The sequence below is a fragment of the Argiope bruennichi genome, chromosome X1 (assembly GCF_947563725.1).
Source record: "Argiope bruennichi chromosome X1, qqArgBrue1.1, whole genome shotgun sequence".
NCBI lineage: Eukaryota > Metazoa > Arthropoda > Arachnida > Araneae > Araneidae > Argiope > Argiope bruennichi.
In genome coordinates this window covers 98,013,669-98,030,064 of record NC_079162.1, presented here as the reverse complement: position 1 = coordinate 98,030,064, position 16,396 = coordinate 98,013,669, and the positions used below count along the sequence as shown (strand labels likewise).

The 16,396-nt window shown below is 31.9% G+C and overlaps 1 protein-coding gene across 1 annotated transcript in view; it reads left to right on the top strand.

The window, feature by feature from the left end:
- LOC129958250 (probable serine/threonine-protein kinase MARK-A) overlaps positions 1 to 15,761 on the top strand; it is a 74,901-nt gene extending 59,140 nt beyond the window's left edge. Inside the window, exons 6-7 of the mRNA XM_056070558.1 lie at positions 5,372 to 5,504; positions 11,708 to 15,761. Of these exons, the coding sequence (XP_055926533.1) occupies positions 5,372 to 5,504; positions 11,708 to 15,633 (4,059 nt within the window). The 3' untranslated portion in view covers positions 15,634 to 15,761. The remainder of the gene's footprint in view (positions 1 to 5,371; positions 5,505 to 11,707) is intronic.
- The last annotated feature ends 635 nt before the right edge of the window (positions 15,762 to 16,396 follow it).

Sequence of the window (16,396 nt, the reverse complement as noted above, 5' to 3'; positions counted from 1 at the left end):
ATTATGGAATATAATAAAAATCAAAAAGTAGAAAAAAAGTGTGTTTTATCAAAAATTTGGAAGTTGAAACAAAATTTGTAAAAGCATGAGAAGCTCCAAAAAATACGATGTAGAATATAAGCCGCAAATGCTATCAAAAGAAAAAAACAAGAAATATTTTTTTTAAAGTACAATAAATGTGATAAAAATTTCAATTTACTTAGAATATTTATAGCAGCGTCTTACGCTTTGAAACTTTTGGTTTCACCTTGAAGTTTAAAAAAAACATTTTCTATATTTTAATGCACTAATCTAATGTTGAAACAATTTTTAATTTATAAAAGTGAGATTATTTGTTCAAGAATTGCATCGTACCCACACAAGCTATTTAGTAAAAGAGTAGCAGCACAAAAAGAGTAGTAATAATTGCTAAAACAACACTGCAACTTCACGAGAGGTATTTTGGGACGGATCTTATAATTTTAGATCATAATCACATGACGAGGAGGAAACTTGATTTAGCGCTCCTGCCTTAAAAGTTCAACTCCGTACTCGCATGCGGAAGTTACTTGTCCAATTTTAAATAAACAAGTACAACATAAACAGATGAATCTTCTATGAAATCACGTTTCAAACTCAGAATCTTCTATCGAGAACCGTGACTTCATACACTGACTGGAACAAAGTTGCTTTTATCAAAATATTTCATGTTTGTTTCATGTAATCAAATGTGGGGTATGAATATTTGTATACAAATACTAATCTAAAGCAAACAAGCAAAAACTAATTACTCTTATCAATAAGAATATGAATATGTGAAAATTCTTATCCAAGTAAATAGAAATTTTTACTTATAGTCGTTTTCCAGTCAATACTTTTCAGGCAAGTATCTATATAATTTTATATAAATACGTGATTTAATCTATACTTTTAAGGCACGTATACTTTACACTTAACAATTATAAGATTTTAAGACTTCTTGACTTGCTTGAAAATTTTGATTTTATAGAAAGTATAAAGATTTTAACTCCTCCTTCTGAGTTTTCTTGATCGATTTGAAAGACTTTCTGAAGATTCAACCCATCATTGAATGTTTTTTTTTTAATATTTTTATTTAACTTTACTGATTTCATGCTTGTGAAGACGGAATTTTGTAATTGAATTTTCTTCACGTTCGGTGGGATGAGGAATAAAATTGCGTGTATATTCGATGACCATACACGATTATCATATTTTCTTGACCTAATTAGTAATTAATTCTCATAAAATTAAATTTCGATTCCATACCAGTAGCAACACTTACTAGTGAGTCTGAAAAAAATAAATATCAAAATTAAAAATTAGAAAATGATTTTTTAAAAATTTCTGTCTAATCTATATACTTATAATAAAGCTCAATGTGTGTGTGTGTGTGTTGGCGCTCTACAGGCCAGACCGTTTGACATACAGCTACCAAATTTGGTACATGTATACCTTGGAGGTTGGGAATGTGCACCTGGGGTTTCTTTTTTCGAATTTTTAATTAGAATTTTAATTATTAATTAAAAACTAACTTTCCCGCCAAAAAAATCTTCCATTTTCCCCACCGCCAACTTTTCCGCCAAAAAAATCTTCCATTATCCCCAGCGCCAAACGAGAAAGGCTTCAGTTTTTTTTTTCTCCCAACAGTAATGAGGCTAGGGTTAAAATTTTTCGGCGGATTATTTCAATCGGTTCTGTTTATTTTCTTAATGTTTGATGCATTTAAAATTAAACATTGTTAATGAATCAATCTTTCAGATTCATTCTGAAGTACTTTTGAATTAAAATAAAACAGAATAAAGGAAATTAAAAATTTCTAATCCGCATAGCGTTACCCCAACTGGCGTAGAAAAAATCACGTATTTGCGTTACGTAACCGGCGAAGAAAATTCACGCATGCGCATTCTGTTCTGATTGTTGCCATGACAACGTTATCAATGGATGATTTAAATTATTTTTGGGTTAGTTGCATGCTTTTGTAAGTAAATTGTATTTATGTTAGTTATATATTTTTTGTATATGCTTATAGTTTTAAGTACATCGTTTTTTAAGTAGTTTTTTTAATACCTGTTTTCAACCGTTTATTTTAAACGATTCGTTTTATTTTCTTAGTGTTTGATGCATTTAAATTTAAACATTGTTAATTAATCGATCTGCTCATAATGAATCTAAGAAAATTTTGTTGACCAACTCTTGAGATATTACATAAATTTAAAAAGATATTCTTTAGTGCCAATAAAGTTTAAACGCTGAGTGACTCTACTTTCAGTAATCAGATTATAAAAAAATGCTTTGTTTCAGTAAAAAATATTATTATATTAATTGAAGATAAATTCTTTCCACTTTAATTTAAAGCATAAATTCTACGGGTGCTAACAGAAAATGAGAGAGATACATATTACGTTATGACTGAAGGCCTTTATAATATTATGAATGAATTATATGATAATCAAAATTTGAAGTTTTAAAATATTTTGATGAAGAAGCTATTAAAGTAGAAATTGCATAAAATATTTAATTATTAAAATTTTAACGAACATTAAGATTGGCGAACCGGCTGGTCGCCAAAGGTGGCTAGTACATTAATAAAAGTGTGTGTGTTTTTAAATTTGATTAATCTTTTATTAAGATTTTACTGATTTTCATTTTTGAATCATTCGTGGCATTCTGTAATAAAGATCTCCAAAATAAATTACAAGTGATCTTTTACTAAGGACATGCATCTGCGTTCATTTTCTGAAACCAAATTTCTCCGCGTATCTCATTATTACTGATCGTACATGAAGTCAGGAACAAAATCACCTTAGATGTCAAATAAGTTGCCAATATATTTTCATTGATTCATGAGTCTAACAAATGAAATAGTTGCTATTCTAGTGTATTGATAATACTTGCAAATGACCAAGTTTGTCATGGACACGTTTAGATTAATCAAGGTCGTCTTCCTGGCATAGGGGTAGAGCGTCTTCCCCATGATCTGGGCGTCTTGGGTTCGAGTCTCGGTTTGGGCATGGTTGTTCTATCTGTGAGATGTGTGAATTTGCCCACCTGTAAAAAGGGGTTGCGCAAGCAGATGCGTGAGTAGCAAAGTCGTACTCTTGGCCCTAGTTGCCGCTACTATAAAAACAAGAGACGCTCCCCCACCGGCTTAAAATCGCTGTCTTCGTAACCGCGGGCTTGTGCATGGCAAGTGCCATAAGAAACAACAACTACAGGATAATCAAGAATGATGTCTCTTCTTATCTGATTGATTTGCGTATTTCATTAACAGATAACTTAAATGATAAAATTTGGCCTCAAATTCTATTAATTTAGCTCGTAACAACATATTCGAAACCTGACCAAAAACCTGAAGCAAATTATTATATATGTTGTCGTTAAAGTTAGTTCAGCTACTTCGTAGAATTCTTAGTTATTTCTTGAAATAACTGATCACGTTTTATTAGTTATTTTATAAATCTAGTTATTTCATGAAATCATATTCGATTACATGATTTCATTCTTTAATGATAATATATGTACTAAAACAAAAAAAAAATTACATTTTTTAGAGATCAGTTCTTCAGAAGATGACTAATATTTAAAGTATCACATGAATTTGGTGTAAATATTCTTTCATGTGTTAAATGCCTTGTATATTAAAATTTTGCTAGATTTTTTTCATATAGACTAGCTTCAGAAAACATGAAATTTGTATAATTATACATCTCAACTACTATTTAAAAAAAACTAAAATGTCTTCTTTCAGGCAGGTCATAACTAAAATGTAATTAAATTGTTACATCATAAATATTACTTACAAATTTAGATGTAATAGATTTAAAAAGAGTAAATGTGAAAAATTAAAAAAAAAAAAAATATTTAAGATGAGTGAGTTGAAAATTTGTCTCATACATTATTACTTGCTTTCGAATAATAGTGCAAAAATTTATGGTATACATTCAGTAATGTACTCAGATTCGTAAGAAAATTCCACGGATTGAAAGCCTATTAAAAAGAAATAAAACATATAACAGCAGCTCAATGAACTCAAGAATCAAATGAGTTTTATCTGCTAGATTAACTCCCCATTTTGAACCTACGCTACTGGGCGGGCTTCGTAATTTTTCACCAAGATCAGATACGAATACAATATATAAGTTATGATCCTAATATCCAAACTTTCACGCCACACTAACATAAGTGCGAATAAAAATGAAAGAAAACATTCATACTGTTGATGAAAGAAGTTTTATATCAAAAGGGGATTTTGAGGATTTAAAAATATTCTATTAAAGACAAAAAATAGGGTAAATATTTATCAATAACATTAGAAAGGAAAATTAAGCATGAAAAATGTATGAGGATATTTTATGTTGATTAAACTTTCTATATAAAAGCTAATTATAATGTTTTAATTTCAGTAGTTACTTACCTTCCATTACTGTATCCTATATATTAATAAAATATTTAAGGTATTTAAATAAATTATAAAAGTTCATTTATATGAATTTTATAATTTAAAACCGATTTTTTAGTTTTTCAAACCAACTAGGAAAACTTATCTTAGAGATTGTCAAATAAAAATAAGGATTTTAAGCTTCCGTATTGAAGGGAATCTAATAATAATAATAGTATTACTACTTTAAACAATTTGGCCATTCTTTTATAACAGGGTTTTCAAAAAAACTAAGTAATACATGCTTAGAATATACATTTTCATCCTAATTTTAGTAGAAACTCTTCTTCTTTTTTTTTTAGGCGTATTAGATTATAAGAAAAAAAAGTAGTTATTTTTATATCCAGGAAATGATTAAGAATATTAAGTAATTCAGCGGAAGTTTCCTCCCGTCGACTTTTTTGTATACTTCCATTTGCAGATGTGTTTAGTAGAAAACCGTTCTGATTCTTGGAAAAGTACCAACCCAGCCACGTCATCCGAGAATACAGCGACTCTCAATTGGCCTCCATTTAGCTTATTGCGTTTTTCGAGTTTACATACGCACGTATAAACAGACATGCAGTCTTCTCGTTGAAGTATTTGACCAAATTTAAAACATATCTATAACTTTAACGATATCAAATCTGAACTATCTAGCTTTCTACATTTTTGAATCATCCTGCCCACAAGGAAATATAATTGAAAAAATGTTTTTTACAGATTCAGTTAAGTTTAAAAAATTATAATATTATAATTAATCAAAATCTTGAGGTTGAAATATTTTACTTTTACAATCCTTTCTCTCTCTTATATATATATATATATATATATATATATATATATATATATATATATATAAGTGGAAATTGGGAACTGTTTCAAACAAGATGATGTTTATAATTGTATTTTTTTTACAAGTTTCTTATTCAAACAAATTTAATGTATTTTTAGGTTGATTGCTGGAGCTTAGGTGTACTTTTATACACTTTAATTTATGGCACCATGCCGTTCGATGGTAGGAATTTCAAAGAACTTGTGACACAGATTTCTGAAGGAAGATATGAAGAGCCAGTTTCCAAATCAAGTGAGTTTGTATATTAATTCATCTTATCTCTCGACTAACTTAAAACTCTTAAGCCTTTTCAATAGAGTATTGAATATAGGGACCTCTCTTTACAATTAATAAGAATTTTGACTTTTTGAAATAAAAACTCCTCAGTATTTTTTCCGTTGTATGTCTTAAATATCAATGGCATCTGAATCATCGTGTGCGTGTGTGAAAGTATAGATAAATGTAAATAAAAATATGCAATTCTCCGTTTCTACACTTTTCAAGCGACATGAGCAACAGGTCACAAACTTTTAAACACTGTGATCCAACAATTTAGAAATCGAATCTATTGCTACTCATTTCAGCCTCGACACATTGAATTCTTCCACAGGTGAACAGCACACATTCATTTCGAAAGAGATTTTATAAGTTAAAAGGGAACTTGAATAAAGAAAAAGTATTGATTATTAAATTTAATAAATATTTAATGACAACAGCTTCGAAATTAATGCGTATGCAAACCGAGCCGAATGTTCATACAGAAAATAAAAGATTTGATTAGGCGGGTGGGATCTGAGGTACTGAATGCTGCTGTAACTTTGAGCAAAGCCATAGATTCGAACAACAGCCGACATGACAGATAAATCGTGTGCAAAAAGCCATTTCTCTAATATATTCCTCTGCACATTGAAAAAGTACTTATTTCAAATTGTCATTCTGTACAAGACGCTTATTTGCGTATTGCGCTGTTTTTATTGTCGATTGATGAAGTCGAATTTACTGTCGATTGATGAAGAATTTAAGCCCACATTACATTTTTGTAAATTGTGGAAAGATGCATATATATTCAAAGTCTAGTTATGACTCCCCAAAAATTGACTCAAGACTCACCAAGACCAGGCTATTGTGATTACAGTGTATATGAAGGAAAAGTGTAAATCGTGAGGAACCATTTAAATAAACTAAAATGCTCAAGAAAATAGTGATGAACTTTAAACATATGCCCATTACTAATATTATAGAGTATTTCGTTCATATTTTTGGTATCCGCCTCCAAATAAATATCCATTATTAATTGCTGATAATACTCTGCCTCAGTATTTCTGTCTTTCCTCTAGTTAAGAGAAAGGTTGTTAAAATATTGTTTAAAATATTCTCTCGATTTGGTTTTCTTTCAGAGTACGGTATGGAATAATATTTATGCATTAAAGGTTTTTTCGCTACATGAAAAATCAAAATTTTAAAATTTTATATTATATTTACAATCTTAACAAAAACCTACTCCAAATTAAAAATCGAATTACTGCTTCCTACATGGATTTTTGTTTTTAGCTCTTATTCCATGTAGCCTCTATTTGCCTTTCAAATTCTTAAAGATTATATGAAGTATTTTCTTCCCTCTTTCCAGTAACTGAAAGTGTTTGTGGTAGGCGTGATTTTATTTTATTTCGATTTTTTTTTTTCCCTTCCTGAATTTCTCAGCCTTGTCTAAATGATAAGAAGTATCAAATTTCATAAACGTGCACTTGAGGATATGGTACATACATTTAAGATGCTCGCATGCTCTAAGACTGAGACTCGATCCTCTCTCTCCCTTTTTCCTAAGAAGAATTTGTCTCATATTTCAACATCGCGCTTTAATTTTCTCGTCTAAATTTTTTTTTCCACTTCATGGATCTCTCATTTAAATTCCAAGCAAGATTTATTCCCTGAATTGCAGCTGAAACCTCCGGCTGGAGGCCAGTGTACCGCAATAACCTTTCTTCACTCTGCTATATACTTAAGGATTTAAATACCATGTGAATATAGAAAATAAGAAGGGGGCATTAAAAATTGTTATATAAGACAGAAAAACGCTAAAGGTGGAAATATAAAAGAGTTGTAATATTGTGTATTGTATATTATTATAAACAAGCAGAAAATAAAATCACAGAGAAAGAAGACTCGCCCAAAATGTATAGAATTTTCAATAATTGTATATTTTGACTTTAAAAAAAATAAGTAATATTAACGTGTTAAAACAAATGACAAAATTTTTCACAAAAAGGACAGGAGCATGAACATCATCATTAACCACAGCTCTTGGTGTGATGTACATTACAAAGAATCAACCTAAGCTGAAAGACAAGATAGAGGGGCCCAAATTCCAGAAAATAAAACTTTGTAAATGATTAACTGATTATCTAAATCTTTCCCATTTTTAAATGTTCCATGTTCTTATTATGTGAATGTTTAATATTAATGTCATAAATTTAATTCTTTGAAAAAACGCTTGCTAGTGTTATATTCCAAATTTCTTAAGATATGTCATAACTTTTGGCACATTAATATAAAAATCCGTGTAAATAGAATTCTTTGAGAGATTATATATCAACACTTTTTCTACAGTGGCAGGGTAATATAACTTTAAGGATATTAAAAATATCACAGTGTTTATACATTGAAATGAATAATTTGTCAAGAAGCCAATAATTGAACAAATTAAGTTTGATAAATCGTATGCAAGGTGATTCCAAATTCATGATACATTCTTGGAGGGGAGGTAGATACCAAGGATACGAATGATTTTCACATAGGAAACCCAGATCGCAATCCACTTCTTCAATCATAAATACAAGATGTCTCAATTCAACTGAAAAAAAATGTTTTGTTTCTAACTTCTTACACTAGTGAAGGTATTTTAATGAAATTTTCATCAGAGGTACACTTATTTAAAACAATCATTTATTGTAAAAGAATATATGCGCCCAAGTGACACAAATAATAGGCTAAAAGAAGGGCAAAGTATTTAGTGACGGTGTCGTTCACAAGCGCAATGTTTACAATAACTGTTCGAAATTCCCTCCACCAACAGTGATACATACTTGAAAGATTCGGTGAAACGACTGGCGTACATTGCCATAGATGCCAGGTATTTCAGGCGCACGTGCAACAACTACTGATATTCGAGCAATGAGATCCTCACCTGAATCAACCAAAGTGTCATAAATAAGACGTCCCAATAATGTCCCCAGATATTTTCAGTTGTTTCCATAAAAAGTAATCGATGCTCGATAAATCGGAAGATCGGAGTGACCAAAGGACTGCCCACCACGCTCAATCCATCTGCCTTAAAAGTATCCGTCAGGAAACTGTGAACATCATTTCTGAAGTAGGCTGGTACCCTATTTTGCTGAAACTATATTCAGTTGCGAATGATTATCGGAACATCTTGCAGCAATTCAGATAACACCGTTCCAGAAAAATAAGATAACTCTGGCCATTGAGTCGCTTCGGCAATAGGTAAAGCCAATTAAAATGCCGTTGACAATACCCGTCACACACATTCACAATGAATCGTTGAAAAGGCGCAGGTAGTCATGCTGCGTTTGGATTTTAGGGTGCCCACATATGACAACTGTGGGCATTGCATATACCCTCACATGTAAATGTCTACTCATCTGTAAACAGCACATGTGTTGTGAATTCCGGCTGCAATGCACATCGCTGAAAAAACCACAAACAGAATTGCAGGTCCAGCAGATAGTCTTGCTGATTCAAAGCTTGCACTCGCTGAAAATAGAAGGGGTATAAGCGATTTACGTTTAACATTCTCCAAATAGTATGTTGACTCACATTAGAGCCAGCCATGTACAATAGCTTGATTCGGATCTATCAGCCACAGAGTTCAAGATGCTTTTTTCAAGGCTTGGACTGTGAACATTTCGTCATCGACCGCCATCTTATCTGGTAACGTGGAAAGAATCCTTTTTACTAAGTTGTCGATGTAACTGTTGAAACAATCTGTTATCCGGCATTCGTCTTGCGGCAATCTGTTATCCGACTTGGAAACTAAGAGTGATACATTTGTAGTTCAGCTCCGGTATTACCTTTTGCAGGGCCGTACATGTAATAAATGTCTGGTTTTTCGGCATACGTAAAGTCTTCCATCACTGACGACAGAGAGCACATTCGAGAATGGCGTCTTCCCCTACTGAGATGCATAATGTTAACAGATAGTTTGCCACCTACTGCTCTCTGCCGGCAACGGAACCAACCAATAACTCCTATCTCTTTCCTTTCGTGTAATTTCCTGTATCTGAAGTCTCACCGCGTCACTTGCGCCCATGTATTCCTATTGCAACAAATTATTGTTTTAAATAAATGTACCACTGTTGTAAATTTCATTAAAATATTTTTACTAGTGTAAAAATAGAAACTAAGTATCTTATTTTAGTTGAATTGAGACACCCTGTATTTATGACTAAAGAAAGGGAATAAGGTCTGAGTTTTCTATGCGGATATTATTCGTATTCTTGTTCTCTACATCCCTTCCAAGTTTGCACCATGAATTTGGAATCACCCTGTATACAGAGATTCTTATTCCCTTTTCATTTCCAGAAAAATAAAGAAATTTTAAAAGAACTTATTGTTCTCAAAACTGGTTTGGATTGTTTGGATTTTTATGGCGCAAGAACCAGGAAGTTGATTAAGCAAACAAAGTATTAAAATCATATCAAGACACTTTGCTCTCAGTAAAGCATTGTTACGCCATTTCTTTTTATTTCAGAAACTCTCTTCTAATATCTTTGCAACAAAGAGGTAGTTCCAAATATGCGTTATGATTTCAAATATGGGATTCCAGAATAAAAGTTCGCTCAAAACTCGATATGCATGTAACTCAGAATCCAATCTGGGTAGAAAACTCTATCAAATTAAAACACACTTAACGGCTACAAAACACACAAATACATAAATTTATACAAATGAACATTTTATTACTCAAATACAAAAATTTATAAAAATGTAAAATAAAAGATATCAAACTCATTCATAAATTTTTTAACAACTGATAATAATAGGGTTTTCTTTCTTTTCTTCCAATCAAAACCACTTGCTGGGCCATTTTCTGACTGATGATGATGTGTCCGTTTCACAACGGAAAGAGGATAAAGACACCTGAGTACCCAAGCGCAGAAGTTTGACTTCTACCTCATATGAAGATGACACACACATTCGTTTGCACAACCCCTTTTTACAGGGGGCGGGGCGGGCTCTTTCACACACCTCACAAATAGAAAACAGGGTCGCGAACAACCATGCTCGAACCAGAACTTGAACCCGGGAGCCCAGATCACGGGGAAGATGCGCTACCCCTAGACCAGGTCGCCGGCGCTATTTTCTGACTGCGAAGTATTTTTAACTTTGATCGAGTCCCACCGAAGGGGGGGCGTACCTCCGATATGGAGAAAAGGGGCTTCCTGTGGTATATTTGGTTCTCTCTCTCCTAGTGGGTATAGTAATGGCACGGTGATGGACATCCGCTATCGATGACGGGACGTGCTTCCTGCAGGAGAGATTGTACCGAGACCGGTGATTACCCTAAGGATTCAACTAGAATTTCAGTCAATGCTACCGCAACTTCCTAATCATCCAGTTTTTTCGTATGCTTTAAGGGGCGGAGTGGAGTAGCCGCTTTTGGTTACCTTGGATTAAATGAGGTGTGAAGAAACTAAAATTGTTTTGGAATTCGCTAATAATTATTCGTTACAAGAATTTTCCTTCTGAAAGTCCCATGCTAACTTCATATCTAATACTTTGTAAAACAAAGGTCCAGCGAAATAAATTTCTATTATAAGTTTAATTTTTTATATATATATATTCACTATATATAAGAATTTCTGCCTTTCTTTAAAGCAGAAAAAGATCAAGTTCCCAGAAAAAGATTGAAAAAAGTAATTTTACTTATTAAAAGAAGGGAAGGTTAAGATGGAAAAAAAGAGTAAAAAAGTCGTGATTGTATTTAGAAATGACGTAAAAGTTACTTTTTAAAATAAATCCAGTTGATATACTAAACTTCCAAAGGATTCCTTTTGCATATCATGCCATGTTTCATTATTTTGTTGCAATGCTTATCATAACCAGAAATATTTGAATAAATAGTTAAATATCAAAAATTATTCCCATTATAGACACGATAAAAATGCCTATATATGTTTATATAATTAAATATGTATAAAATATCTTTTATTATGAAGATTCTACGCCCGAGAGTAAAAAAATAACAATAATAATAATTTTTTATCTTTCATTCTATAATTCTCATTTTTTAACTGTACTGAATGCTAAATGCTCAATTTGTGCTCTAAATGATTCTTTTATCAATACAAATGCCCTTTTTTCTTATAAAACTTATTTAATTATCAATATTGCGGGTCATTTTCATAAAAAAAATTCATTTTTATTGTATTTTATAGATGCGAGTGGCTTGATTCGTCGCCTGTTAACACCTGATATCTCCAGAAGAGCTACAATTTATGACATATGCAAAGACTCTTGGGTTAATCAAGGCTATGCAGAATCTCTTTCAATTGTTGCTGAGAAGATGGCGTTGGAAGCTGTTCTTAAAACTAAAAACTTACGAGTTGCTCACCTTGTTTCCCAACCGAACAATACCAAAAATGGATCTAAGCAATTAATTAGTCAAAAAGATACAGCGCAGCAAAAAGAAAAACATTCCGTGACAAATAATGGTCATTCTGATATATTAAGTTCCATCAACGATCAAATTTCACAAAAAACTTCTCTTCATGAACAAATTCTAAATTATGATGTAAGTTTCATCATAAATAAACTTTTAGTGGCAGTTGAATCTGCTTTGAAAACCTCCTCAGCAGAAAATAACACTCAGATGACAAAACTCCCGATGAATGAATTAATACATCCAGCTCTCAAATCGTGGCCTAAAAATGGCGAAAATAATTTAGCAAGTAAAGTGGATTCTGCATATGTTATTCCTATTTTCGAAGTTACAAGTGTTGTACCAAAAATATCTGCAAAAATGAAGAAAAATTTAAATAACAAAGAGACCACACAAAACACAATTTTGAATGGTTCTGCAACACATAAAATGGAAACGCATCTCCAAACAGACATTAAAAACAAAGAATTGACCGAAGAAAAGAAAGAAATCTTAAACCACACTATAACAACAGGTGCAGAAGTGTCATTGAATCTTCAAAAAGAATTGACAAATCCAGCTACGGTGAGCGAAAATTCTCAAAATATGGAAACATCCAAACCTAATAATCAAAATGATGTCAATGATCAGTGTCTTCAAGTTAAGAAGAATCATCAGGAAAATATGTTACATCGAAATCCATCGGTTAAAATGAAGACATCTTTGGAAAATCAATTGTTTGGTCAAAAGCACTTTGGACTCTTTTTTAGAGGAAAAAATAATGCACTTAGTTTAGCACGAATATTCTCTATGAAATATGAAAAACGACCTTCGGTAAAATCATCAAATCCTAAGAAGAAACCTCCCGGAAAAATAGAGATACCGCCTACATTCGACCCCTCGATATTGCCTACGTTACCTAGCGCAACTGAGGAGAAAAAACATATCGTTCTTTTTCCAACAGTAAGTGTTTCAGAAAACAAACAAAAAATTGAAAAAAAGATTGAAAAAATTAAAAAGGCTGCTCTTAACAGGAATTTAATTCTACGTTCCAATTCTACAAATAGATTGAAAATACAAAAGTACTTAAAATCCTTTCAAGCGAAGAAGATACAAGATATGGTCTGTGAAGAACAAAGAAGTATAAATAATAGCACGGAACACATGATTAACTTTCCAGAGACATATTTCGGTAATTTGTTAAATGCTAAAATGCACAACAAAAAAATGAATTTTGCAACTGAAAATGGTCTGGATATTAACTTTCAGTTCAATGGTCTAGATACAGAATCTAATTGTGGATTTTTGATGTTAGCTAAATCTAAATCCGATATTCAGTTCCCAGTTCATGTCTCAAACTGCTCTACAGCTTATAACAATTATCTGAATAAGAATTTCAGTTCTTTTCTTTGCGTACCGAATTCTGAGTGCACCACAAAACTATCCAGATCAGTAAGTGATTCGGAAGGATTGAACAATTACAAAAATATGATGATGTCTGAAGTAAATACAGAAGATTTCAAAGTTTTAGAAACCATGGAAAATATACCTAGTATTAAAATTGAAACATCTACCCAAGGTACGTCCTCTTATGGAAGTAGCGAAACATGTGAAAAGGAAAACATTTATCAAAATGAACCAGTTTTTAAATATTTAAACTTTTCCAGAAATGGTATCAGTATAGAACAGTGTAAGGAATATTTGTTGAGTTTGAAAGCTTCCTACACAGAAACTGGAAATCAAAAATCCGTTAATATTCCGAATATACATGATGCTACAAATGTCCATAAAGTAAACGGAATAGATGCATTTCATGAGCAAAACATTTCATCAAATCTTTCTGAAAATAGAACACTGAACTACGAAAACAATAACAATGACGTTTCTTTATATGATGATGTATTTAATGCAGTTAATGGATTTCCTTTGACAACGGAGACAAATAATTGCGATTCAAATCAAAAAGGTGTAAGAAGACGAAATACATTTAGTTGTGTTCAAGACTGTGGTGACATAGTTATGCATGCAATCGAACAAATGCGCGGGAAAAGTGTCGACAGCTGTTCTGAATTTGATGACTACATTCGAATTTCCCAAAGCGAGCAAGAATTGCAGTTCTCTCGTTCAAAAGATGAAACCAAATTTTCAAGTTCTCCAAATTTATGTGGCCTCCCTGCCAGTAAAAGACCTAATTTCAAATGGTTTGATGAAAATGCAAGTATTACTAATCATAATATGAGAAATGATAATTTAATAAATAGCATTTGTGAGGATACACCGACTGACTCTTCACAAACAAAAGAAAAAAGTGATTTTCTAAAAAGAATACTGCAAGCATCGGGTCCTTCCAATGATTTATCATCCAGACGATTCAACCGAACTGGTAATTCGATAATAGGTGAAGACAGCTATATCTACAATGAAAATAGTGAGTTCCTTAACGAAAGAAGATTGCCGTTTCAACAGCCAAACAAATCTCAATTTTTGTCAAAATTTTTAAACGATTTAGAAAACAAAACGAATACAAATGTAGTGAATGGTAATCAAAGTCCAAGACGCTATACAAGAAACATTTTTGCACCAGGTAAGCGGTCAAAATTAGAAAAAAGAAGTAAGTCTTTCCTGCAGCTTTTATCTTTGAAGCGAATTCAAGAAGCAGAGAAAGAGATAGAAAGAGTAGAGAGAGAAGTCAAAATGGATGAAGAAGAAAATGCAGGCTCACTTCTTGAAGCACTAAAAACCCATGGATACAAAGGAGTCCTTTCGCAAAGATTCCAGGGAACAGAAGACAATTCAACAGATACATTTAATCTGTACCATTCAAAAAGTCCTTTCTTAAGGAGAAAATTTTCTACTGAATTTCCTCGCTTCAATTCCATGTATTATGACAATTTAACACAATTCGCTGTGCCGACTTATGAAATGAATGATTTAGATATGCTTAATGGTTTTTCATTAAGGCCTCTTGAAATGTACCCTGACTTCAGACAAAATTCACAAAAACAATTTGTCAGCGACTGGTTGGCAGCAACTCGTGAGAATGAAGAATTCTTCACACCACAGAATGTAGAACCAGATTTGTCGTATTCAGAAAGTGATAATCATAATGCCACAAAAGAAATAGAAAATGAATCAAGTTTTGGAAAAGAAAGTTCAAGATCTTTCGAAGACGAAACTTCATCATCAGAATCGTTAGATACACCTAAAGATATTACGAAATCTACATTAGCAAACGAGTCGAATAAAATAAGAGATTACATTGGAGACAATTCAATATTGCCAAACTATAAGAGAGGTGAAAGAAATCAGGTAAGAAGAACTTCATCAACATCTGAAGATGAAACAGGGGAATCTGTGCAGGACAGGATTTGGAGGAAAAGTTTTTATTCGAGGTTTAATAATTCAGCACTGTCAAGAAAAGAAAGATCTGGTTTTATAGACTTGCCATTTTTACCAGAAAGTCGAGCTGGATTCAGTGGTAGTTTATCACCTTTTAAAGTAACTTATCGGGATGGAACTGATGTTATGAAAACAAATGGATATGATCATGATCCACAATCGAAAAGAATTCATGCTACTAAAAAGTATTCTTCGACAAATGAAAATGGATCAACTGAGTTCGTAAAAGTTAAACCTTCTAAGTTTTCAAGAAGTATTTCTGTTGAAAGAACTGAAAACACAGAAATGGAGGCGAAATTCGATGACACAGAACCAGAACACTGATCAAGAATTATATAGATTTATTGTTCAGTGATAATTTATGATAACTTGCTTTCGAATGAACTTCAAATAATGCAAAATGTAAAACCAAAAATATATCATTAAATTAAACTATTCATTTTTATTTAAAATATTGTTTTTTTTTATTTAAAACAATAGAAAATTAATATAAATGTCGTGTATTTTTCTTTTTCTTTTTTTTAAATTATTGTACAGTAAAATGCAAATATTGGGAAGTTTCTGTGATTTCAGGAACAAAATTTCTAATAATGACAGAAAATTTCACCTCAAAAAGACAGAGAAATGTTCTGCAATGTGAATAGTCACTATACATTATCCATAAAAAAATCCACATACTAGACAGTTTCAGAAAACAAGAGCTGGTAACATGGATACTTTATTTAAACAATTTAAATTTTGTCTTTTCTTCCCATGCTGAATTTAGATGCTTGTCTTTCTATTCCTGTTATATCAAAATGCCGTTTGCCAAAAACCTCTATACAGCAAAACTTATGAAATGTTGATGTCACAGATGGAACCACTAGAGACAAATGGCATTTTGTGACAGTAAAAAACGATCACGTGTCACATACTTCAATTTGAGAACAATTATAGATCCAAACAAATGTAAATCCCGACTTAATTCAGTATTTTATATCAATAAATGTTTTGGCAAATTTGACATGTGCATTTTGATATAATAGCAGGGTTATTCTTTCTTTTTATTTTAAAGTACGAAATAAAAGCATAAAAGTTTATTCATTAT